This window comes from Episyrphus balteatus, chromosome 1, assembly GCF_945859705.1.
Source record: "Episyrphus balteatus chromosome 1, idEpiBalt1.1, whole genome shotgun sequence".
NCBI classification, from domain to species: domain Eukaryota; kingdom Metazoa; phylum Arthropoda; class Insecta; order Diptera; family Syrphidae; genus Episyrphus; species Episyrphus balteatus.
Genome location: NC_079134.1, coordinates 146,487,234 through 146,511,794, shown reverse-complemented (window position 1 = coordinate 146,511,794; position 24,561 = coordinate 146,487,234). Strand labels below are relative to the sequence as shown.

Sequence of the window (24,561 nt, the reverse complement as noted above, 5' to 3'; positions counted from 1 at the left end):
GAAGTTACTTGCAAAGTTCTTTTTTGATACATAATTTTTTCGAATTTAAAAAAAAAAAACTTTGCATAGGTAAATACTTAACTTTTTTAATACCCCGAATTCGAAAGTGAACTCAAGCGGGAAACATACACTATTTTATTTCAGTGTTGCATAACTATATTATGAAAAGTCTATATTTTAACATAATCGATATCTTCTAAAAGCGGCAAAGTTTCAAAAACTTATTTTTTGGCCGTTTAAACATTACAGAAAAGTACAAAATCAAAAGCCCTCATTATTTTAAGACAAAACACGTAAAGAAAAATTTCATTTAAATTTTAAGAATAAACTAATGTAAATTCATCAAAATTACAGTTGAAAGGTTAAAAGATAAAAATGTAAGACTTCTTCAATCTGTAGCATAATAATTTACCTGTATTTGTGCCTCCAGTAAATATCCATGCTCCTGTTGTTTTGGCTGCTTTTAATAAACCTTTTCTGATTTCCTAGAAAAAAACAAAAACAAAAAAAAACAACAATTGAACAGATTCTCATTTGAATGTTCGTTTCATTAAAAATTCACAAAATACCAAAAAATACAAATTTTTTTATTGAGTGCTAAATCATATTCAACCCGAAAACAACCATTCGAACATGACACTTATGAATATTTTAAAAAGATGGAAACACACTTGAATAATTCTCACAACCATCCAATCCACCTACACCCACAAAAACACAACTTTTACATTAAATTCTGACACAAACATACACCAGAGGAAGACACCCTCAAGGATAACAAAAATAAAAAATTCAAAAAAAACAACAACAACAACAACAAACATCCGATCGATTTCACTTGAAAATTGAGAAATGAGAATATACGGACTGCTTCCGATATGAGAATTTTCGTCTTCTTGTTAACCTTTTTCGTCTATCCTCCCTCAGGAAGAAGCGAGTCTGTGAAAGGACACACGTATCTCCTCTCCATCTCCAGCATACATAACCACTCAAAACAAATGATTAATTCACATCCAGGATATTTGTATTTACACATAACAACATCCAACCAACAACCAACAACAACAACAGCAAAAACATGTACAAAATTAAATGACGACAAACTTGTGTCTGTCTATCTTACCTTTTTGAGCTTTGGTTGCAGTTCGAAATTCGCTTTGCCACCTTGAACAGTTATCAGCAACTTTGGCAGTTCTAGGTTCCATTCTTTGTTGAATAGTTGCACCAGCAGTTCGGGTCTAGTGTCGAATGACAGTCGGACATACTACATGCATGCATGTGTTCAGTTCATGTACATGTTTAGGTTCAGGTGCAGCAGAGGATGAGTTCCGAAATTCAAGAGAAAATATGAATGTTTACAAATTTAGTCTCAGATGGGGTAGAATATTGTTATGTCAGACGTCAAATTGGCGCCCAACGTGAAGGACAGACAACTCTATTCTATACTACAACTCACCTGTGCTTTTGTAGGATGAGCACCACCCTGGAATTCGATTGTTCCATATGCGTCGGTGGGTTGGGCGCGGGTGTGTTTGTATGGCAGCCATGAGTCACCGGGCGAGCCGACTTCGATGCCTGGAATTACTTGATGTGTTGGGCGGGATTGTCCACAGCAGCATCTATATATTTTTTGATGAAGAAGAACAAATAACGAAACGAGATGAAAATAATGACACACGCCACATGAGCTCTTGGAAGAGCAAGGACATATGATTAAAATGACCAAATTGTTCTGGCTGATTGATGTGGGGGATTGGGATTTGAATAAAAACAAGGATCTTCTTGTTTTCATATAATAACATAACAGCGACAGCAGCTAGGCGGGTGGTGTCGGCTAAATTGTGTTTTTGAAACTTTAAATTAGATTCAAAATGTATATATTTTGAAAGGTATCTTTGTGTTTTTTTTTTTTTTTATAAATTGTAGATGTTATTTTGCTTTTTAGTTTAATGGAAAAATAGAGTTTTCCTGGTTTTTATTTTTTAATAACAGGAAATGGAACTTGAACGACGGAAATTATGTCAACAAATTTGAAAAACAGAAAACTTTATGGTGGTTTATTATTTTTTGTTAGTTTGAAAAACAAAAACGATGTGAGTTATGTTGCTGTCACATTTTATTTAAAGTTTAAGACTAAACTTATTTAACATTTTTGATCATTTTAAATTTAAGAGATGTACAGTTTCTAGTACATTTAGGAAGACACAAATCAAAAGGCTTTTAAAATGATTTCGAAAGTTTTCAATTTTGAGAAATATTAAAAAAAGGCAAGTGGAGATAAAAATGAGTGAGACGTAGAAGGGGAACATGATTTCGGAAAGAGGTCTTAACAGACATTGAAAGTTAAAAAAAATTATATTTTTTTTTTTAATTTTATTTAAGCTTTCTGGACTTCAAATTCGTTGGTTGTTATTTGTTCGGATTGAATTTTTTCATTTGTACTATACCAGTAAATTATCTAACTGAACTTTTTTCCTTTGTTTTCGGGATAAAGCTTTCATATAAAATATAAGGGTATTAGATTTTTAGATTTAGATACGAATTCCAAAATGAACTGAATCAAACTTCATTCCATGTCCGTTTGGATATTTTTTTCTTTACGAAAACTGATCAGATCAAATTTATTCTAAGAAAATTAAATTTTGTGCCATTTTCAATTATTTATAAGTTAACATCTTAAAATAATATTTCGAGAACGTTAGTTGAAACGTAAAAGGTTTTAAATTCTTTCTTAAATCCAAAAAATATCGAAATATTTTGTAAACTAATTAAATCTAGCTACTATGTAATCTCGAATTTTGTAACACATTTTTGGCAGGTGTCCCATTAGTTATAGCTGATAGCTAAACTTATGACTGTACTTAAACTAAATAGAAACAAATTTCTATGGCAAATTGTTTAGAAAATATTTGGTTTTTTTTCGTTCAGTGTATTTTAAATTTCATCATCTTTCGTTTTCTGTTACGACAACCACGAATTAATGAATTTTATAATTTTTTTTTTAATTTTCTACAATAATTGACTACATAAGAATTTAAAAATTTTCATAGCTATTGCACAATATTGAAATTCGTTTTTCAATGCAAAATGTAAAAAAATATTTTATGAAAAAAATTAAACACTCCTCTGTGGTATAAAAAAAAATCTATAGGAACTTCTTTCAAAATATGCGAATGGGGTTGCGACTATGTTTTTCTTATAGTTTTTGGACCGCTGAAACCGAATCCGAAGTCTGTTTTGCCCTATCACGTCGATTTTCGAGATAACCTCAAAAAATGTCACGGAAAAAAAATGTTTTTCTTTGATCTGGATGTGCGAAAATTTTAATCATATAGTTTTTGGGTCGCTTATTCCAGATTCGAAGTCAATTTTGCCTTATCACGTCTTGTTTCCAAGATATCCTAAAAAATGAAAAAACCAAAAGTTCTAATCTGGTATTTTTGAGGATACCTATCTCAAAAACCTGACGTGATACAGCAAAATGGCCTTCGTATTTGGTTTAAGTGACCCAAAAAACATACGACAAAACCATATTCGCACATCCAGATAAGAACTTTTGTTTTTTTGGTTTTGACATTTTTTTTTTTTTCAGCGACCCAAAAACTATATAATCAACATATTCGCACATCCAGATCAGAGAAAAACATTTTTTTCGTGACATTTTTTGAGGTTATCTCGAAAACCTGACGTGATGGGGGCAAAACAGATTTCGTTTTCAGCGACCCAAAAACTATATGAAAAACATAGTCGCATCCCCAGGTCAGAACTTTTTTTTTGTGTGGCTGTGTTATTTTAACTGTAGGTATAATCTTATGTTTTTCACATTGCTTCATCAGTTTTTTTAATCAGTCATATTTTACAATAATTCTTCTAATGCATAACCATTAAAAAAATGTTATAGGGTAGAGTTGCCTATTTTCTGTTTAACTCTCTATCTCAAATTTCTAATAAGGCCCCAAAAAAAATCACTTAAATGACATTTTTCCTTTTAGATGTACTATGTACATAAATAAATAAAGTCTTGCCTAAAGTTATAAGAACTTTTACAATTTTGTTTAGGAAACCAAAATAACACTGGTCAACAAAATTTAACTTTTTTTTTGGAACAAGAACAAAAAAAATATACTTTTCTAGTAGTTTTTGGGGTTCTGAGTTCGAACCTGGAGTCAGAATAATTTTATTGGCCTCCCTGTTTGAGATATTACCGTTATAAAATGCTAAAAACCGTCATTTTGGCTGTTTTTGAGCTCCTGTTTTTATGTGGGGTAATTAATTATAAACAAATTTGTAACGGTGATTATAAGAAACATAGCCTTGAAAACAGCCAAAATGACGTTTTTTGACATTTTCTAACGGTAATATTTCAAAAACGGAGGCCAATAACAATTTTTTGACTTCAGATTCGAGTTCAGCACATCAAAAACTACTAGAAAAGTATATTTTGGTTGGTGTAGCAAAAACCTTGTTGACCAGTGTAATAGTCCATTAAAATCCATTTTGAAGTACCTAGTTTTGAAGTTTTTGACTGCAGATATTTGTGAAGAAAAAATATTTGTCAATCCAAAATAGACCATCAATTTTTTAAGCTAATTTATTGCGTTCCAACCTTAAATTAATTGAAAATGAAAAAAAAAAATAATTTTGAAAATTAAGTCATGCATTTTATTGAAACAAAAACAGTTCCCCTTAATTATGTTTAACTCTTGTTTAATGGCAAACAAAATTTATTTCCAGAGAGTTTTTCTTGCATGAAAAAATTCATCATCATCAGCTAATGAACATCAAAGTAAAACTTTTAACCATTGGCGTTGGCATTATTATGGGCAAAAAAAATAAAATGTATCCCCACAACCCAACTTAATTTTTTGTGTCTATATATTTGTCTAGGTTAATTGATTTCTGTGTAAAAGAAAAAGGAAAACCTTAAAAATGTCCAAATGGATTTGAACAAGGATTTCCATATAAAAGACATAATTTAAAAACAAAAACACAACTTACCCCAAATTTATACATCTACGCATTATTAAAAAGCAATGTAATTAAAAAACAAAAAAAAAACCGAAAGACGTGTTTACAAAGGCCTTGAAATTCTAATAAAATGGATTCTGACAAAGTGAAGCGTGAAATAAAAAAAAAATTAAATGTTTAATTTTTTTTTCTACTTTTTTCTTATAAAAAAATTCCAACACATTTTTGGCACTTATACAGAGTGTCTGCTTTCACCCTCGTCCCTCCTTTAACCCCGAATAAAATGGAAGACCTTTCCTTCCCAAAAGGATATTGTTCGTTTAAAATTTATTTTCCACGTGAAAATTACATTCAGCACTTCATGTAATTTATTCTTTTCCATACAACTAAGTACGTACACGAACCAGCAAAGCAACCGTGCCATCCCACTTTTCCTCCTGTTGTTCACACAGCCAAAGGAATTTACTGAAATTCCATGAAAGTAACACATTGCTAAGGGTGATGGTATGGTTGGGGTTGGTGATGGTTGTGGGCATAGTCATGGGTGATGATGAGGGCTTTACCCTCGGCTAACAAAAGTTTCTTTTAGAATTTTTTCTGCGTCAACAGTGACAAGAAAATAATACAATTGTAGGTACAATTTAACAAGGAAATGAATAAAACCTTTTTAATTATAATACGGATTAACATTTCAAACGATTTTTTTTTTCTTTAATTTTTTTAAGAAAATTTATTTCAAAATAAATTCAATTCACTATTCTTTGAGATTTGAAATGCTTTTAGTTGGAAGATGGGAAAAGGGGGATAAACATAAAACACTTGCCCAAGAAAAAGAATTAGATTCTTAATACAAAAGAGAAGTGCAATTGGATTTGTTTTTAGATTTGCATTTGAATCCTTGAAATGCAGCTAAGTGAATAAGGATATCATTTTGCCATATCCATTTTATTCAAAGGCGTTTGCTTTTATTGAGTTATATCACTTTTACTTGGAAGAGACACTCTCGTGAATAAGGCTCATAAATTCATCGTGTCTTGAAATTCAAGGAGTGAATTTATATTTACTTGGGGTGCGAAATTTACGTGTATGATCTGGTATGCGAGACAGTGTTTATAAAAAAGGAGATTAAATTTATTAAATGTAATGAATTTTTATTTTCAAGTCCCATTGGAAGCTGTTTTGTGACACTATTTGGGAAGGAAAATTAAAAATATTTAAACAAAGTCACAGGATTAAATCTTAAAGGAACTTAGATTTTCGTTATATCCCATCAAAAATTCCCCAAGGATCCTTAAAAAGCGGGGACAAAGTTTACAAATTATGCATTTGATAAAATACAAATTGAAGCTCATGAGGATATTTTGGCCTTTAGCGATTAATTTGGGCGAAAGCTGTAATAATTTTTCGATGAAAATCAATATCAAAATCATTACCACGTTTTTTGTTGTGTTATTTTTTTATACATCTTTTAGTCATTGACCTTCTCCTTCAAATTTATTATTGAACCTAAGGTACATGAATTGAATAAAGAAAGAACTAAAAAAAAAAAAAATAGAAATACAAAATTAGGTGTAAATTCGCTGAACAGCTTTAATATTAAATTATTTTAATTGGAACTTCAGCATTTTCCAATTTAAAAAAATAAAAAAGAGAAAAGTTTTTTTTTTGCAGTCAAATAAAAGTTCAAATCTACTTCGAGAATGAGAAACTGGATTTTAATTCATTTTCTTAATCAAATTTTAAAAAAATTCACCTAAAACCAATTTTTGTGAACAGGAAAAATTTAGTATTGGATGTTTATTTCTATCTAAACTCTTTCAGAAAATTTAAAATTATTGCATAATTTTTAAGCGAATTGGAAAAATTATTTCTTAAAAAATCATCTGAATGAAGAAAATTCATATTTCAATCAGTCTCAAAAGGGTATGTAATGTATATGATCGATATTAATTTTAATTTTTTCTTTTCAAGATTTAATAATGTAATTAGTTGCTTTTTCGACGGTGGGGCACATTTAACCCTTACATTTGTACAAATAGAGTTGATTTTTAAATCAATTTTTTTTTTTAATATTTGAGTGATTTTGTGTAACTTTGTTCAGAAAGAGGCTAATTTTGTGGTAGCGGAATTTGATGTTTTAAAAATTAAAAAAAAAATTAACTAAGTTTGAAAAAAGTGTAAAAAGTGAAAAGTGAAAAAATTGTTGTCCTAATTTTTGAACTAAAGTTGGGCTAGCGAAAAAAGTAATAGAATTTTATCGAATTACCATGGTTAGTTGAGAAAGGTTTAAAAATATCTATTATTCGTGTTCTGAAAAAGAAATTAACTCACACACCATTTTATATTTGCTGTTTCTTTTCTTTTGAAAAAAATTGGATTCTAGCAAACCAAAAAAATCAATGATTTTTACACTGCAAAAAATATTTGTATTTTGTGGTTTTTAATGTGAAATAAAACAAATCAACTTAAGCTTTTTAACAGGAATATGTTATGGACTACATTCAATCAAGTAATAATTCCAATTTATATGAATAACATTTGAGGCGCAGTGCCTACACCAGTGGATTTATTTTTCCAAATTATAAATTTAAAAAAAGGTCACTGTGGTGTATGCGTACTATTTGTTTTCCTAAAAAAAATTATGAAACTATAAAGTTAGCCTTTGTAACTAACTATAGTTGGAATGACGACAATAAATGGTGGTTTTACCTTGGGCAAACGAACCACAGTGATAAATCAAAGATTTTTACACTGAAAAAAAAAAAAAAATTGTAATTTTGAGGTTAAAAAAAAACTTCGTTTCGTTATAATTTAAAAAAAAAAAGGGTGGGATAACAAAAAAAAAGAAACACTTGCGCTGCCTTGGGCTAACCTTAGGCAATCGAACCAGGCAAGTTTGAAAAAAATCAACATTTGGGTGTGCCAACTTCACATAGCCCACCATATCTTAATATTTTGAAAAAAAAAACCTAAGAATTTTATTCTTGAAATCTTTTCTGATATGAAGTTAAAAAATAAAAATATTCTCTCCCATATTTTCGCATTTATTAATTTTGGTATTGTACTATTACCATTCTGTGGTCTATTTCAGCAAATTTGTAATTTTTATTTTATTTTAAATTTTTTATGAAAAAGTACTTGTAAATTGTAATTTTTGAAGATGATGAAATAGGCCCTCGTTCAAATTTCTTTTTTTATTTTTAATGTTTTAAGTTTCTATGCTTAAATAAGAAGAAATTCTTTCTCTTTCTCAACCGATTTTTTTCCTTAAATAATCAAGATAATCGTTTGATATCCTTTCATTTTTTGAAATTCATAAAAAAATTCTTCAAAAAAAAAAACTGTTTTGTTACAGCGCAGTCATTTTAAATGCATAGAGGTTTGAAATTTCATTACCATCAAGTATTTTTGGTATACAAATATAAAATAAAGTAAATACATAATTTAAATTTCAAACATTATTCTGAAGCTTAGTGCATGGCACATTTAGTGTGTAGAGCGAATATGCTCATTAAGCCTTACCATGATTTTGTTTTCCTTATTCATGAAATACTCTCAAGCGTTTATAAATTTAGTATTATAATTATTTTGAAAATATCTGAATATCTGCGTTTTAGCCTGAAGCCCCAATCAAAATTCTTCACTTGTGCAAACATTTAGAAAATAGCAATTTAATATTTTCGCTACACTTCTAATACTCTTACCTATACAAACAATATCTATACTAACTTTCCGGCTTTGCCATATATTTTCATTTAAACTTGTACTTCAGCTTTAATTGTTACCACAAAAATTCCAGTAGACAATAATCACGTCTATAGAGCAATCCTGTTGCCAACAGCTTAAGGCTAAAAAAGCAATTATCCTAAATACATACACTTAAACAAAATGTGAAAGTGAGAGGGGCAATTGGAGTCAGAGTCTTTTTCATAAACAAAACAACACTCATACCAACACACGCTTGTGAATAATTGTGCCAGCGAAACGTGCATTTCCCTACACTCCATATAAACACTGTTGTTGTCGTTTTTTCAAGTGATAATAATTTTAAGGATACAGCCCAAGGTAAGACTGTGGTGGAATTTCCAAAATGTGTGTTTTTTTTTTCCTAAGCAGGCATATCATTTCGACGTATAAGAGCGATTCGAGCATACAATTAAAATACATCCAACCCAAACTTTTATTATATTTTGAGACTTATGTCATTGAGTTTTTTGAGGTTAATTTATTGAGCATTTCGGCTTTTTTATTTAAGACCTTACATTTATATTAATTGTTTTCACCAAAGTAAATTAATTTCAGTTTGACAGGTAAAAATATTATTATTATTCAACCCTTACACACCAAATCCAATTTATATGACCCAGAAACCTCTCTCAAATAAACCATATGGAGTGCAATTAATTTTGGGAATTGTCATATTAAGATGTTGATTGCCATTAAGAGCTCATGTAGTTAGATTAATAACATCAAAAGCTGTGCTGTGTGAGGATACTTAAGAGGTAGGTAATTTGACATAAAAAATAGTTATGTTTTGGCACAAAATAAATGTTTGTATGAACATACTATTTTATTCACACTAGGGCGTTCATTATTTAAAATTTTCCTAGAATCAATTTCCTCAGTGTAAAAACTATTTCAAACAAATAAAAAAAAAAATCCACTAATTTTTTCAGATTTGTATTTTGACGCTAGATGATGCCCACGATGGTTAAATTTGGAAATAGCTTGAGGTTTATATTGAGGTTATGAGGTCATTTTTTAGATAAAGCTTTTAAGGAAAAAAATTAGATGAGATTCTTGTCTGCATTATATTAAGTTTTCAAACAGGTATAGACCATCTTTCTAGGACCAGAGGTTAAGTAAAAAAAAAAAAACGAACTAGAGATAATAATCAAACATGACAAACGATGTTAGAGAATGTCTCGCAGTTCTATCTGTCTCTAATTGCGAGCTACAACCGAAACTACTGAAGCGATTTGATTCAAACTGGTCATTTAGGGGATTTGTGCGATTCCCTAGATTGAAAATTGAAATTTTATAAGGACAAAAATTATTGGTACTTGCCATATAACCAAAATGGAAACCGTGTTTTTCTCGAAAACGGTTGTAACGATTTTGATTAAAAAAAATATGTGTATTTTGGCATCTAACGTCCTACTTTTTAATTACAAAAAAAACAAAAACATATTTTGAACCGTTATTAACGTTACCATCCATAGAATCGGTTTCTTGATTTCTGACTTAATCATAAGCGACTTAAGTGATTTCATCAAAAAAATTTATTAAAAAAACCTCTTTGTAACCTTAATGGCAAAATATGGAAAAATAAAAAAAAAAATGATTTTGGATTTTTAAAAAAATTTAATTTTTTTTTTTTGAAAAATCATTTTTTTTTTTAAAAGGTTGATAATTTTTTTTTGAAAATTTGTTTTTATCTGTCAAATAAATACCTATTTCTTCAGAATAGAAAACTAAATATTTTTTTGAAAAATGTTTGAAATATGTATATTAAAATTAAAAAAAAAAAAATCTAAAAATTTCTATCTAGCTATCTTCTTCTTCCTTTTTTCTCGGCGCTGTTATAATCTCGATGTCGAGGGGTTCATAACCTTCCCACGTTACTGCTTCACACTAGTGATCCGCCTGTGGGGTTCGCCGGGTTGACCTCAGAAATCGGCGGCAAGCCTCCCAGTTTTGTATTGTTCCGTTTCTGAGGCCAACTGAATGCTGGTGTTTTTGCATTTGTTTGTACCAGGAGTTTTTAGGCCTACCTTTCTTTTTATTTCGTGTTGGAACGTTATATGATATTGCTTTTTTGACGGGGTTCTCAGGATCTCTCCTTTGAACATGGCAATACCAACTGAGTCGGTCGTGTTCAATTTTTTGGGAGATGGTATTTTTAACGTGAAGGCTTCCTCGGATATTCGTACTTCTAATTCTATCAAGCTTTGTTACTCCTGCTGTCATACGAAGCATCTTCATCTCAGCTGCCGTTAACTTACTCTCATACTTTTTGTACATTGTCCAACATTGTGAACCGTATGTGAGTGCTGGACGCACAACTGCGGTGTAGAGTCTTCCTTTCAGCTTAGGGGGCATTTTTCGATCACAGAAGATGTCAGAATTTTCCCGCCACTTCATCCACCCTACGCTTACGCGATGATTGATATCGTCATCACAAGTACCTTCGTTATTTATCATAGACCCCAGATATTTAAACTTTTCACACTTGGGAAGCACTACACCATTCAAATAAATGTCAGGAATAGGCCTGTGTGGATCAGAAAATGGGCAGCATAGGTATTCTGTCTTTTTCGCGCTTATGCTCGTTGCAGGGATATCGGGTCTTCACTTATGATGGCTCCATCGTCAGCAAAGAATAACTGATGCACTTTTGGGTCCGTCACTTTGCCTTCGAGCAGGTAATCAATTTCTATCTAGCTATACAAGAAATTAAATGAGGCTATGAGAATAATAGTGGCGTAAGCCATAATATTCAGTTTTGAGCTACGAGAGATATAAGATACAGGGTTTTTTTTTAAACAACACTTTTTTTTAGTACAATCTAGTTTTGAGTGTATCTAGCTCCATAGATCTATTTTTTGTATTAAAATAGATAGGTATAGCCTCAAATACCATTTTCAGTTTGAAGATTAAAACGATTCAAAAGGGTGTTTTTGTTATTTAAAAAAATTGAATTCTTTTTTGCATTTCTTATAATATTATTAGTACCTACATATCTAAAAGTGAGTTAAAATTTTTATTTTATTAATGCTACAAAAAACTTTGACATCCTAAGCAACTTTTAGCATAGGAGCAAATACGTGCGAACCAGTCTTCCATTTTATTAATTTTGCTGTACGATACCTATACTGGAAGCCTAGATATTCGGGAAGACCTCAAATATCCAAAAAAAAAAATGCATTTTTGATCATAACCCGCCGAAAAGAATTGTGAGCTGGTCAAAATTTGGTTTTAAACTAAAACCACTACCGATTCAAGAAATTAAAACATAACTGCCTCTACGCCCAAAATCACTTTAAAAAAATTAAAATTTTTAGATCAAAAATAAATTTTGTATAAGAAGCTGCAGAATAAACAGACACTTTTTAGCAGCTTTCCAGAGGACTATTTTAAAAATAATTTTTTTTAAACAAAATTTAACCAATTTTATCTAAAATGAAAACGATCAACGAATAAGAATTTGATAAATATGCTATCCCAAATCTTTATTGCTTTCATTATAATGCAGTTCTTGTAAAACTTCAAAAATCCCTTACCTTGAACAAGTATTTCGGTTTTGTATTTAATTTAAGAAACCGCCATAAGGCACATTTTTAAAGGGCTCTTAAATTTACGAGAAAAAAAAAAACAATTTCTTATTTTTTATCTTTGAGAAAAATATCAAAAATGAATTATTTCGTATTTTTATTTTTATCTTCAACAAAAATATGTAGATAGTTGGACTTTGATAAAATTTTGGGAAAATTTGTAAAGTTTTTTTTTTCGTTAACGATTTGTTTTTTTTTTTGGAAAATTTACCTAATTTTCAATAAAATAAAATGCACGACTGGGGTCGCACGTACTTGCTCATGTGATAAAAGTAGCTTTTATGTCAAAGCTTTTTAGGAAAAATATTTTGAATTAGTTATAGTAATTTGATTTTTTGAGGAGTTTCATAAGAAATGCGAAAATATGTAATTTTTTTTTTTATATTTTCTTACGCCATATTTCCGTTACCCGTATTTTTTGAGAACAACTAAAAACGCAGTTATTTTAGATTTATGTACAACATAACGTATGTTAAATTTAATCAAAATCTTTAGAGTCGTTTTCGAGAAAATTGTAAAAACTCATTAACGGTGTACGGGAAGAGCCGATATGAGCGATTTAAAAAAAAAAATTAATATCATATTTCCACTATCCGTATTTTTTGAGAAAAACTAAAAACGCAATACCTCGAACACTTTGTATGGGAGGTATATGTTCTAAGCGAGATATTAAAAAACAAAAAAAAAACCAACCTTGGAAATTACGAAAAAATCATCTGTACCAAATTTCAAGAAAATCCATCCACCCGTTTAAGCTGCAGCTTCATGTACACCTTTTTTTGACGACGCACAGACGCACCGACGCACAGACCGACGGACGTCATGACGAAAACCACTTTTTCGGACTTCTCCATCATCGTAATGTTAGTTTTGATTAAAACCTCGAATTTTTTTTTTTGACACGAAACCAATACTTGCCTTATTGAGCAAGTAAAAAAGTTAATGAAAAAATTGTTTATTTTCTTAAATTTCAATACAGCAAATTTTCCTTTGAAACATTAACTTTAAGATGGCGTAAAATAACTTTGTAAAATAAGTCTGCCTTCGGGGTTTTTTTTACCTTTAGCAACTACAAAAATTTTAGAGTCGTCAGTTTTCACCCAATATATCTTATTTTACATATTTAAAACACTAATGGCCGATTTCATAACATTTAAATTTTTAAATGACGTTTTTTGTATGGAACAAACGTCAATTTAGGACGTAAAAGTTTGACAAATATTTAAAATTGCTTTATGAAATTGGCCATAAGACCTTTTAAACGATGTATAAAACATGGTAACGAACATATTTTAAATAAACTTTAGAATCTCAAAAATACTAAATTTTTTTTTACTTTGAAATTAATTTTAGGCATAAACTTGAACTAGAACAATTTATTTTATAATTTCTGATATTTAATTTAATTTCCAAATCCACTGATACCTTACTTTATGAAAATCGGTTGCAAATTGACTGAGACAATAAATTTGAAACGATGTGTCCTGTCTTCGTCCAGGAACCACTTCAATTTTCAATCTTGGTTTTTTGAACTTAAAGACAAAAAGTCTTAAAAAATTGCAAGTATTGAGTTCGAGTTGAACTTTTATTTGTATTTGCAACCTATAGTTAAGAAAGAATCCTTTTTTAATTACAAAAAAAAAAAATTAATAAACCCATTTAACAACTTTTAAAACACACACAAACTAACAAACTAATACAACGACACTTTCAAATAATACATAAATTAAAACACCCTTGAGGCTTTACATAATTGTTTGTGCCACAAAATTAAATCATAATTCTCGCCTCATGTCGAACTAATTGTTTCTAGTAGTGTTTCACTTGTTTTCCTTTCTTTCCTTTTTAGCTCTTAAGGACACAAGTCTCAAGGGTTCAACTCTTAAAACACAGGCAGAACAAAAAAAATAATAAAAAAAAAATCATACCCGCATGCAATAAATATAAAAGAAGAATGAAAAAAACATTAAACTTAAAAGTACCACCTCTAAACAGCGTCATTACATTCGAGGGTACTTTTGCGTGTAGTTAACAGCTTTTTTTCTTTTCTCTTCACAGCATTAAACATAAAATTGTTAAAAGAGCTCAAATGACAGAATAATGTAAAACCCAAAGAGTTAAGTTAGGTGTGATGAAAGAAGAAATTTAAAATAAGATTAGTTAAAAAAAAAGAGGGAGAAAAACAAAGCTAGTTATTGCCTTTAACGTCACTTAAGTTGATCTTTTAGTCTCTCTCTCTCTCTCTTGTTTAAGATTAATTTATATTTTACAAACAACCTTCGAGTCTAGACTTATCTCGAAGTGACTCATGGCAAACGGTGACGATGACGGTGCGAGGAGAAACAGAACTTTTGTTTTGTTTACCTGCGTACAGTTTTTTTTATAGATTGCGGTAGTATTTATTTGCTTTAAAACTTTGTTTTGTAAATAAAATTGTATTAAAGGTTGTTTCTGTCCAATACCGAAAAACACTTATTAATAAAACGAGGAAGGTTTCTTTAATGGTTTTATAATACCTACATATTATTTAAATCTTGGATGAACACTGATTTTTAGTTACCGGTAACGCTAGTTTCCCAGTTGTTGAAGTCTATTTTCTAGAAACATGGTTAGTTTTAAGGGCTCATCATAAAGTTCACATAAAAGTTTCACGAAAAACTAATAAATCGTAGCCAAATTATTCACAGACAAAGCGGTAACGGTGGCGTTACCGACTCCGTTATCGTTTTTGTCTGTGAATAATTTGGCTACGATTAATTAGTTTTTTGTGAAACTTCTAAGGCATCAGCTTTATGATTTATTAAGACCCACCATATTAAAACAAAAAATGGATTGTAACGTCTTCAGCGTTACTGACTAAGTCTGTGAGTAATTTGTCTATGATTAATTAGTTTTTCGTGAAACTTCTACAATATCTTCTTCATGATGAGGCCTTAAGACTATTCTAGTTTCAAGAAAATAGAGAGTAACGACAACTGCGTTACGTTCTTTGTCCGTTATTTGGTTAAGTTTAATTAGTTTTTCGTGAAACTTCTAAGATATCAGTTTTATGATGAGCCTTTAAGACTCGACAAGTTTCAAGAAAATAGATTGTAACGTGTTCTGCGTTACCATCTTTTTCTCTTAATAATTTGACTACGTTTATTTAGTTTTTCGTGAAATTTCTAGAACATGAACGTTATTATGAGTTCTTATGACTTAAAAAAGTTTCAAATAAATTGAGTGTAACGTCCTTTGCGTTACCGTCTTTTTCTGTGAATAATTTGGTTGCATTTGATTAGTTTTTCCTCAAACTTCTAGGAAATCAATTTTATAATGAGCCCTTTAGATTCAACAAGTTTTAAGAAAATATATTTAAACGTATTCTGCCTTACTGGTTTTTTTCTGTGAATAACTTTAGTAGTTTTCGAGCCCTTAAGGCTCACCAAGTTTCAAGAAAATTAATTTTAACATATTTTCCGTTACCGTTTTGGTTTGTAATTAATTTGGCTAAGTTGAATGAGTTTTTCCTGAAAGTACATCAACTTTGGTGAGTCTGAAAGCCTCATCAAGTGTGAGGAGAATAGATAGTAACGTCTTCTGCGTTACCGGTTTTGTCTGTAAATAATTTGGCTGCGTTTGTTTAGTTCTTCCTGAAACTTTATGACAACAACTTTATGATGAGCCATTCAGACTTGAAAAGTCTCAAGAAAAAAGATTGTAACGTCTTTAGCGTTACCGTCTTTATCTATGATTAATTTGGCTACAGTTAATTAATTTCTCGTGAAACTTCTAGGACATCAACTTTATTAAGATCTCTTAAGACTCAATAAGTTTCAAGAAATAGATTGCTTCATCTACAACTGATGGAAAACTAGCGTAACTCTGCGTTACTCTCTTATCTAGCACATTGATCTATAGAACAAAAGTCGTAGGTCTCAATACAAAAAGGCAGAATATTTTAGTTTTTGAAACCGGAAGGTCTATCTGCATGCCTAAGCTGCTTAAAGCTTATCCTGATGAAAAAAATACAACACTTTGTCACCTTTTTTTTTAAATGAAGCCTTGAGAATATATTTTAATACGATTATGGAAATAAACATCCTATCGACATGAGTTAAAAAAAAAAAACTTTGATAAAAGTTCGCTAAAGTACAAATCCATTTGCATTATCAGGCTGAGATTATAAAGAAAAAGCAACCTCACTTCCATGCATTATTGCATACATATGTGTTGTATCTGGTGCAATGTTTTTATCTCACGTCCTTAGAATGCATTTCCTTCCATTCTTTTTGTTCGTTCAGGCAAAATGTTTTGAAAACTTTTCTCGCACATCATTATGCAGAATTAACTTTTTGCTCATAGATTATAACACTTGGATAGTGTGTGTGAGTGTGTATAATATTTGCTATGTCCTTGATTCTTTATACAAAATCCTAAGCCAATTTACCAAGGCACCATCAAGTTGTGGAATAATAAAATCCATACTTTTTCTCCCATACTTCCTGAGGAATGCCGCCTCATTACCTTCAGGATAGGATTTCTCTATATTCATGTGTGTGTGTACAAATATACTCCTACCACCCGCCATGATATCGTTATAAATAGTGAGAAAAAAAAGTTGAAAAAAAAAGGAAAACCAATGTGAATGGTAGGAAAATAAGGCTTAAATCTCAATTATTCCAAAGAGATTTTTATATAAAAATCCTATTTTCAACATTATTATGTGTGTGTGTGTGTGTGTGTGAGGCAGCCAGCCAGAGTATGTAGTAGATTATAATTTATATGAGATTTTAAAATTCATTTGCATACTCACACGGCTGTGTCCTTTGGGCAGGGTATAAATTTTATACATTCTCGTTTTTGAAAGTTTGTTTCAATCCAGCTTCGTGGTTGATGCTGTAAAAAAGTTTTTTTTTATATTTAATTTAATTTTTTAATTTTTTTTTTTTTTTTTTTTTTATAAGAAAATTAAATATAAATAAAAATTATTTTTCAAACAACAAAATCAAAAGCAACAAAATTAACGAAGTTTTTTTTTAGTTTTGTCTATAAGGTGATCAAATATAAGAGTTTAAAAAATTATATATTTTTTTACCAAGAGAATATACAAAAAAAAAAAAAAAAAACAACAACAACCAAACAAAATCGAACTCATAAACTTAGAAAAATAAATAAACAAAATAACCAAAAAAAAAATATGTAAATAATAATAAATTGTGTGATCAGAGTAAAAAAGGGAGATAAAAAGGATAACATTTTTAATGGATAATTATTTAACATAGGCTATTTATATAGAAAAAAAAACAACAACACTAAATTTACTGAGGAGCAACGCTTTTTTTTTTTGGGTCAACCTACAAGTATATTTAAATGTAGAAGAGGTTAGAAAAAAAAGGTCATAGAATTTGTTTTGTACAGAAAAATTTATATGTAAATTTATGTTTAACTTAACTTAAGCAGATAAAAGCAAAAATTAGAGTAGAATAGATAGAGTTAGATAGAAGTCAAAATTAAGGGAGGATAGAGCAACACAACAACGAAAACAGTATTAAACACTATACGAAAATAAGTGAAACAAGTAGAGAAAAACTCACGATTATAATAATTTATTGGTTTATTGGTTTATATTTATGAATTTGCTATACAACTAAGTGTACACAATTGGGGGTAAAAATTAAAGTTGGATATAAAAATTAGTGTGTATAAAAAAACATCTAACTTTTAATGCAAATTTATGTAGGTAATTCTTATTGACCAGGCATCTATTATCTTGTTATCCCTTTTTTTTTTTGTTTTTAGTCCTTGTCCCTTGTTGTCCTTTTTTTTTAATTCAAAAATTAAAACCCGTTCTAAAATCACGCTCTCGCCTTTTTTTAATAAGTTTTTATAAATATAATTATTCCACAAAAAAATATAGAAATAAAACAAGCATTCCGAATTTTGACGTTTTCATTAACCAAACCAAGATTTCGAAGGAATTCAATTTGACAATTTCCAAAAAATTGATTATTCAAAAAAATTTAAAAAAATAATTTTTTATATATAAAAATGTTTTAACATTTTTCAAATAAAAAGTTGGTATGCCATTTTGAAGTAATAATTTATTAACGCATAAAAACGAAATTTCAAAATTTTTCATAAACCCGTTTTCAAAAAATTGATTTTTCAAAAAAAAATTTTAAAATTTTTTTTAAAAATCCAAAAATGAGTTTTTTGAAAAAATTTACCTTTACCTAAACGATTTTGTATAAAAATTTTCGTTGAAATCTGGGTATTCTTGAACGAGATATTCATAAATCAAAAAAATCGTTATATGACAGGTACCGTTAATAGCGGTAAAAAATTATTTTTTTTTATTTAGAAAGTTGGCTCTTATGTGTAATACAACACTCAAACATTTTAATGAAAATCGTTAGAGCCGTTTCTGAAAAAAAATTAACTTTTCAATTTCCGGTATATGACAGGTACCGTTAGTTTTGATCCTAAAAAAAAAATTTCAATTTGTCCTCTAGGGAATCACTCAAAACTCTTAACTACCAAGTTTGAACAAAATCACTCTAATAGTTTAGGCTGTAGCTCGAGGTACATACAGACAGACAGACAGACAGACAGACAGACAGACAGACAGACAGACAGACAGAATTGCCGGACCCACTTTTTTGGCATTCTCCATCATCGTAATGTCATGTAAAATTGTTATCTCGAGTTCAATTTTTTTACGAATCCTAAACTTGCCCTATAGTACCTATATCGCAAGTAAAAATTGGAACACCTCGTAAATTTTATATGGTTTGTCTTAAGAGACTTAAAATAAAAATAATTTACCAACTTCCTACAAAATTTTCTGTAGGTACAAAATTTGAGCAAAATCTGTCTAGTTGTTAGGCAGCGATTTTGGGTTTCTTTTCAAAGTAGCTAATATTGATTTTGATTTAAACATCAATTTTTTTTTTAACACAATCAATACTTCTTTATAGAGCAAGTAAAAAACCTGGTTTTTTTAAGTTTTTTTTTGTCGTTGGAGATAATATTAATTTATTTTTAGCAAATAAATTGATGCAACCATTTTTTTATTAAAAATCTAAAATACAAAAATTCTAAGTATCGCAAAAAAAAAATTTAAGGATGTCAAAAAATGTCCCTTTTTTTAGAATTTCATTTTTTTTGAAGAAAAAGTACAAATTAGTAGAAAAACTATATTAAGTTATAAAATTAACATTATTTACTTTTAACAAGTTTGATACCCAAATTTGGATTGAATTGTTTACAAATGACGTAAACGTTTAAAAATCTTGAGATAAAATTAATGGTTTGGCTTTAGTCTGCGATTCCTGGACCGTACAATAATAATTGGCCTTCCACACCATCATTTTTGAATTGTTTAAGGAGTCAATAAAAAAAATGACAAAAAAAACCTTAAGTAATCGTTTAATGTTAATTTAATATAATTAATTGGGTCACTGTGGCGTATGCGCAACATTTGTTATACTGAAAACTTCAACCGAAGCTATTGAAAATATCAAAACGCTTTTCAAGTAATGAAATCAGTAGTTGATCCTAATTGATAATACTCTGATCAAATCAATCAATTGATAATACTCTGATCAAAGCTCAAATTTGAAGTTAGATCATGAAAACTTCAACAGGTAAAGTTTCTCGTTTTATTTTTATAACTTTTTGTTGTAAAAAAACTTTGCAAACAGATTTTCTTTGTGTAAAATATCATAAATTTTAGTTTTCGATGCCGAACATTTTTTTTATCTCTTTTATACATTCTTATATTGTTTGAATTCAATTTTTGTGTGCTTTAACCTCACTGACACAGTAACTAATTTGTTTGCTGCTATACGAGTACCTGTGACAAATTGAAAATGTCAACGCGCATTTGATGATTGACACATCAAAAAATGCTACCTTAATTCAAATCAAATGAAGAAGCACCACCAATACACATCCAGCCAATATAAGCTTTCATCGCCTTTATACGAGCTCTAATACGGTTAACCATTCAATTTGCGATTTTCAACGGAAACGGATTTATGCTGCGACCGCAACGGTCCACACACACACACATCGTCATATTGACGACTATATACGTATCCAACGTTGCAAATCAAATTTAATTGCAAATCTCCAAATGCAATTACTTTTCGGGGCTGTCATTTCAATCTGAATTTGCTATTGCATAAATGTATCTATGTGTGTGTGTGTGTAGGTTTCACATCACAAAAGGATATTCGATTATGCCATTATTCCAATATTGCTAGCCTATGTAGGTATATAGAGCTAACGATTCCCAGAAAAGATGCCAAATTAATTGGAGTTTTGGGTTCAAAAGAAAAATCGAAGAACTTATTGCGTTTAAATATGTATTAATTCTGGATATATTGATGGGTGATGTGTTTGTGTTTGTGTGGGTGGTATATTTTAGTGCTCCCTGGTGCTCCATCTGGTGTTCAAGGTTCATCAATCACAACACACAGCAATCAAACTTAATTGTTTGGCTCTTATGAAGTTTTTTTTTACAAATCACATAAAAACAGAGGTTTTGAACAAAAATTTAAGTAAAGAAAAAGGAAAAATAAATAGAAAACCAAAAAAGTGATTTTCCAACTTTGATTAGTTTCAGTTTAACTTTTAAACACCACAGCAGGATGCTTACTTTGAATTTGAAATACAAGTTGTGTGGTTTAGTGCGGTATCAATTTCTATACCCTTATCCCAACATCATGGGATGGTTTTTTTATTCCTCTATTTTGTGTATTCTTTTAAGAGATTCGCATGGATATTTAATTCGATTTTATTATTTTCAGTGATTTGTAATTCACTTCTTCCGATTTTGTGTAAAGCAGCCAAAGGGCAACATCAGCGTGAAATTAAATTCGATATCCGTAGTTCTTTTGAAGATTACAAACTGGAGGAAGGGAAAAAGAGTGTACTTATTGTGCTTTTTTTTCATGCAATTTAGTTTTGAAGTCCTTAAGGGATTCTGGTCGTTTTTTTTTAGAGGGAAGAAATAAAAGAATTCGAAATATTTTACCACGAAATCTTTGAGATAAAAGTTAAAACGCTGCCAATTTATATTTAAACACTAAGACGTTTTTATTTCTGTTCAGGGAAACCAGAGAAATGCAATTTCAAAATGTCAATATTTAAATTTGAAAATTCATAAAAAAGTTTTACTGAGTCATAAAACGGAGGTGATTTAAAGAACTTTCTTCGAAATTAGAAAAAGTCAAGTTATAAAAAATATGTTTTTTAATGCATTTGTTTTCCATTACAAATAAAAAAAAATATTTATTGCAAATAACAAATTTATGCATTAAAAATAACTCAAAAAAATTTGCATTAAAAAAATATTTATTGCAAGAAAAAATTTGCATTAAAAATAAAATTTGTATTGCAAATACCTAAAAATATTTTGCTTAAAAAAATTGCAAAAAAAAAATTTTCTGCATTGAAAAAAAAAAAATTAATTCAAAATGTGTGCATTAAATAATTTTTTTAATATTCGTCGAATTTCTTACAATTTTGGCTATGTGACCAAACATAAGCTATTTGACCATAATATTTTACCTAATGTAGGTATGATCAAAAAGCTAAAATTGTAAGGAATTCGATGAATATAAAAAAAAAATATTTAATGGACACATTTTGCATTGATTTTTTTTTTTTTTTTTTCAATGCAGAATTACATTTTTTTTATGCAAAATATTTTTATTTAATTATTTGCATTTAATAATTTTTAATATGCAAACATTTTTTAATTCCATTATGCAGTTTTTTTTTTTATTTGCAAGAAAAATTTTTTTTTGTAATTTCCAAAGCATTTTTTTTTTTTCAATAAATAATTATAATATTTTTACAACCTTGTTTGGTTTACAGAATGTACCGATTTTTCTTAAACTAATTTTTTTTTTTGCAACTATAAATGATATAGACAAAATCAAAAACTTAGGGAAGAATTCGTTTGTATTGCTACCTCATCAAGATCCGAATCCTGTTGGGGGTCTGGTGCTTTCAGTAAATCTCTAACATTTAAAATTAAAACTTTAGTTAGAGTCGATGATACTGAAGAACGTTTGCGTGCACTTTGAGTACTGTTTGAACCTTTAATTCGACTTGAACTAGATTTAACCATTTTTAATGAATTATTTAACACACTATAAAATTAATACTAAAACACTAAAACAAATTAAAAAAAAAAAAACACTTGAATAAAATCTAAACTTTTTTTTTAGTCAAGACTTTAAGTAAAATTGCAATATTAAACGCCTCCGTACGATATTAAATAAATGAACGTTATAAGATCTTTAAATATCCAAAAACCTAATACTACACACACAACTCTTCGAATGGAAAAATTAATTTTAACTGGCAATTAATAGGAAGATAATAAAAATATCTAACAAATACTCTTGCAAACTTGTGTAAAATATAAATATTTTTTTCTATTTGCTTCTTGGCAGAAACAAAAAAAAAAAAAAAAAAAAAGAAAATATTTACTTCTTAAGAACGAAGAAGAAGATTTGTCATGATTAAGAAGAGAAGGGTATGAGCTCTTTTTTTTTACAAATACCTACCTACTACATCCATATAGTTAATTTGGTCCGACCAAATAAATTGTAAATTATATGCGGACAGTATATTGTAGACGGGCTTAGTATAACAAAGCTATAGGTTTGTTTCAGTTTCAGTAATCTTCAATTACTTAGCGTCTCGTTATTTATGTTTTAGTTTTTTTTTGAAGTGAAAACTTCTTTAGTATCGTAGTGATTTGAAACAAGATGAAACGAAAACGCGACACGACTTCAACTTGTTATAACTTTTTTGTTTTAATAGATAGATGAATGAAATTTGTACTGTAGATAGGTAATTAAATAAATTGTAATTGGACAAAATTTCATTTAATTTCATATTCAAAATTCTGAGATAACGGTAAAAAGATGTTCTTTTCCTACACACGTTATATCTTTTGATCTAGTGCACATACAAATTTGATTTAACTTTAATACGCATGCTGATAGCATGACCTTTTATTGGATATATCACACATAACGGTACGTGCTCTACAAGTTACACAATCTTAAATTGAAAATTTTAAAATACCTCAAAACACCTGTGGAGATCTGTTGACGATGACCAGCTACCAGTGTAGGAAGTACCGTAATCTCAGTCTGGAAATTCGACATGGTTGACTTTAAAAAATTCTAACTTCTCTTGTAGACATCTTTGAAATAAGATTTACACATCATTATACAAGGTGAAACAATAAGCTTTCACATGGTACAAAATTTGTTATAGGTTGTCAAACAAAAAAATTGATTTAATAGCATGAGAACATTTAGAACATAAAAATAAATGTTTTTTTTTGCTTTTTGGATGAAATTTCATCGAGTTTAAAAAATTCTAGGTCTTTTTGTAGATGTCTCATAGACTTGATCTATATATATATTTTGAGCTAAAACAATAAGCTTTCAGATGGTGTAAAAATTGTTGTTGTTAGGGTTGTTAGGGGAAAAAAATGGATTTAATAGCGTGAGAAGATAAAAATACGTGTTTTTTCGCTTTTTTTGATGGAAATTGATCGAGTTCAAAAAATTCTAGCTCTTTTTGTAGATGACTCAGAGACCTGATCAATATATATATTTTTAGCTTAGACAATAAGCTTTCAGATGATATACAATTTATATAGGTTGTCATATAAAAAACATGGATTTGAAGGTGATAGAATAAAAATATGTAGGTAGATTTTTTCTATTTTTTTTTTTTGCAAGAAAAATGATTTTTAAGGTTTCACTTCTAACACGTGTGAATTGCACACATGATTTTTTTTTTTTTTTTTTTTTTTTGTTTTGTCTTGTTATTTGTTTTAATTTATGATAGTAAATATTTTTTACGTAAGTTAATTTGTTTTCATACACGAAACGTGAATGCAGTTTTTTTTCTAATTTTACAAAATGTAGTGAATCACAAAGTAGCTAGAATACAGTGCTGTGCCTTATAAATTGGTAGACTTGAAAAATTTTCATAGAGAGGTAATTTTATTTTAATAATAAGGCACCTTGGAGCTTTTTTTATTATATTTAATCACTGAATGCACTATTTGCGAAGTAATAAGGCATGAATTTGCATATCGAAAAACTAGTTATTTTTACTTATTTTGACAATTTATTTTTGTTTTTATTTTTCTTATGAATATTATGGCGTTTTCGATTGGCAGTCCGGAAGCGTCCGGAATCATTCTGAAAGCGTTTTATTCGTACAAAACTGATAG

General features: G+C 29.2%; 1 protein-coding gene across 15 annotated transcripts in view; it reads right to left on the bottom strand.

The window, feature by feature from the left end:
- LOC129907327 (transient receptor potential cation channel trpm) overlaps nt 1-24,561 on the bottom strand; it is a 282,057-nt gene that overhangs the window by 111,797 nt on the left and 145,699 nt on the right. For 6 of the 15 annotated variants that reach the window (XM_055983455.1, XM_055983456.1, XM_055983458.1 and 3 more), the window contains exons 1-5: nt 22,267-22,459; nt 17,098-17,180; nt 1,457-1,619; nt 1,124-1,264; nt 413-485 (exon numbers count right to left, since the gene is read on the bottom strand). In XM_055983455.1, the coding sequence (XP_055839430.1) occupies nt 413-485; nt 1,124-1,264; nt 1,457-1,619; nt 17,098-17,180; nt 22,267-22,425 (619 nt within the window). In that variant the 5' untranslated portion in view covers nt 22,426-22,459. Of the gene's footprint in view, nt 1-412; nt 486-1,123; nt 1,265-1,456; nt 1,620-17,097; nt 17,181-22,266; nt 22,460-24,561 lie in introns of those variants that run through there. The other 9 variants (XM_055983461.1, XM_055983462.1, XM_055983467.1 and 6 more) reach the window with 2 other exon arrangements.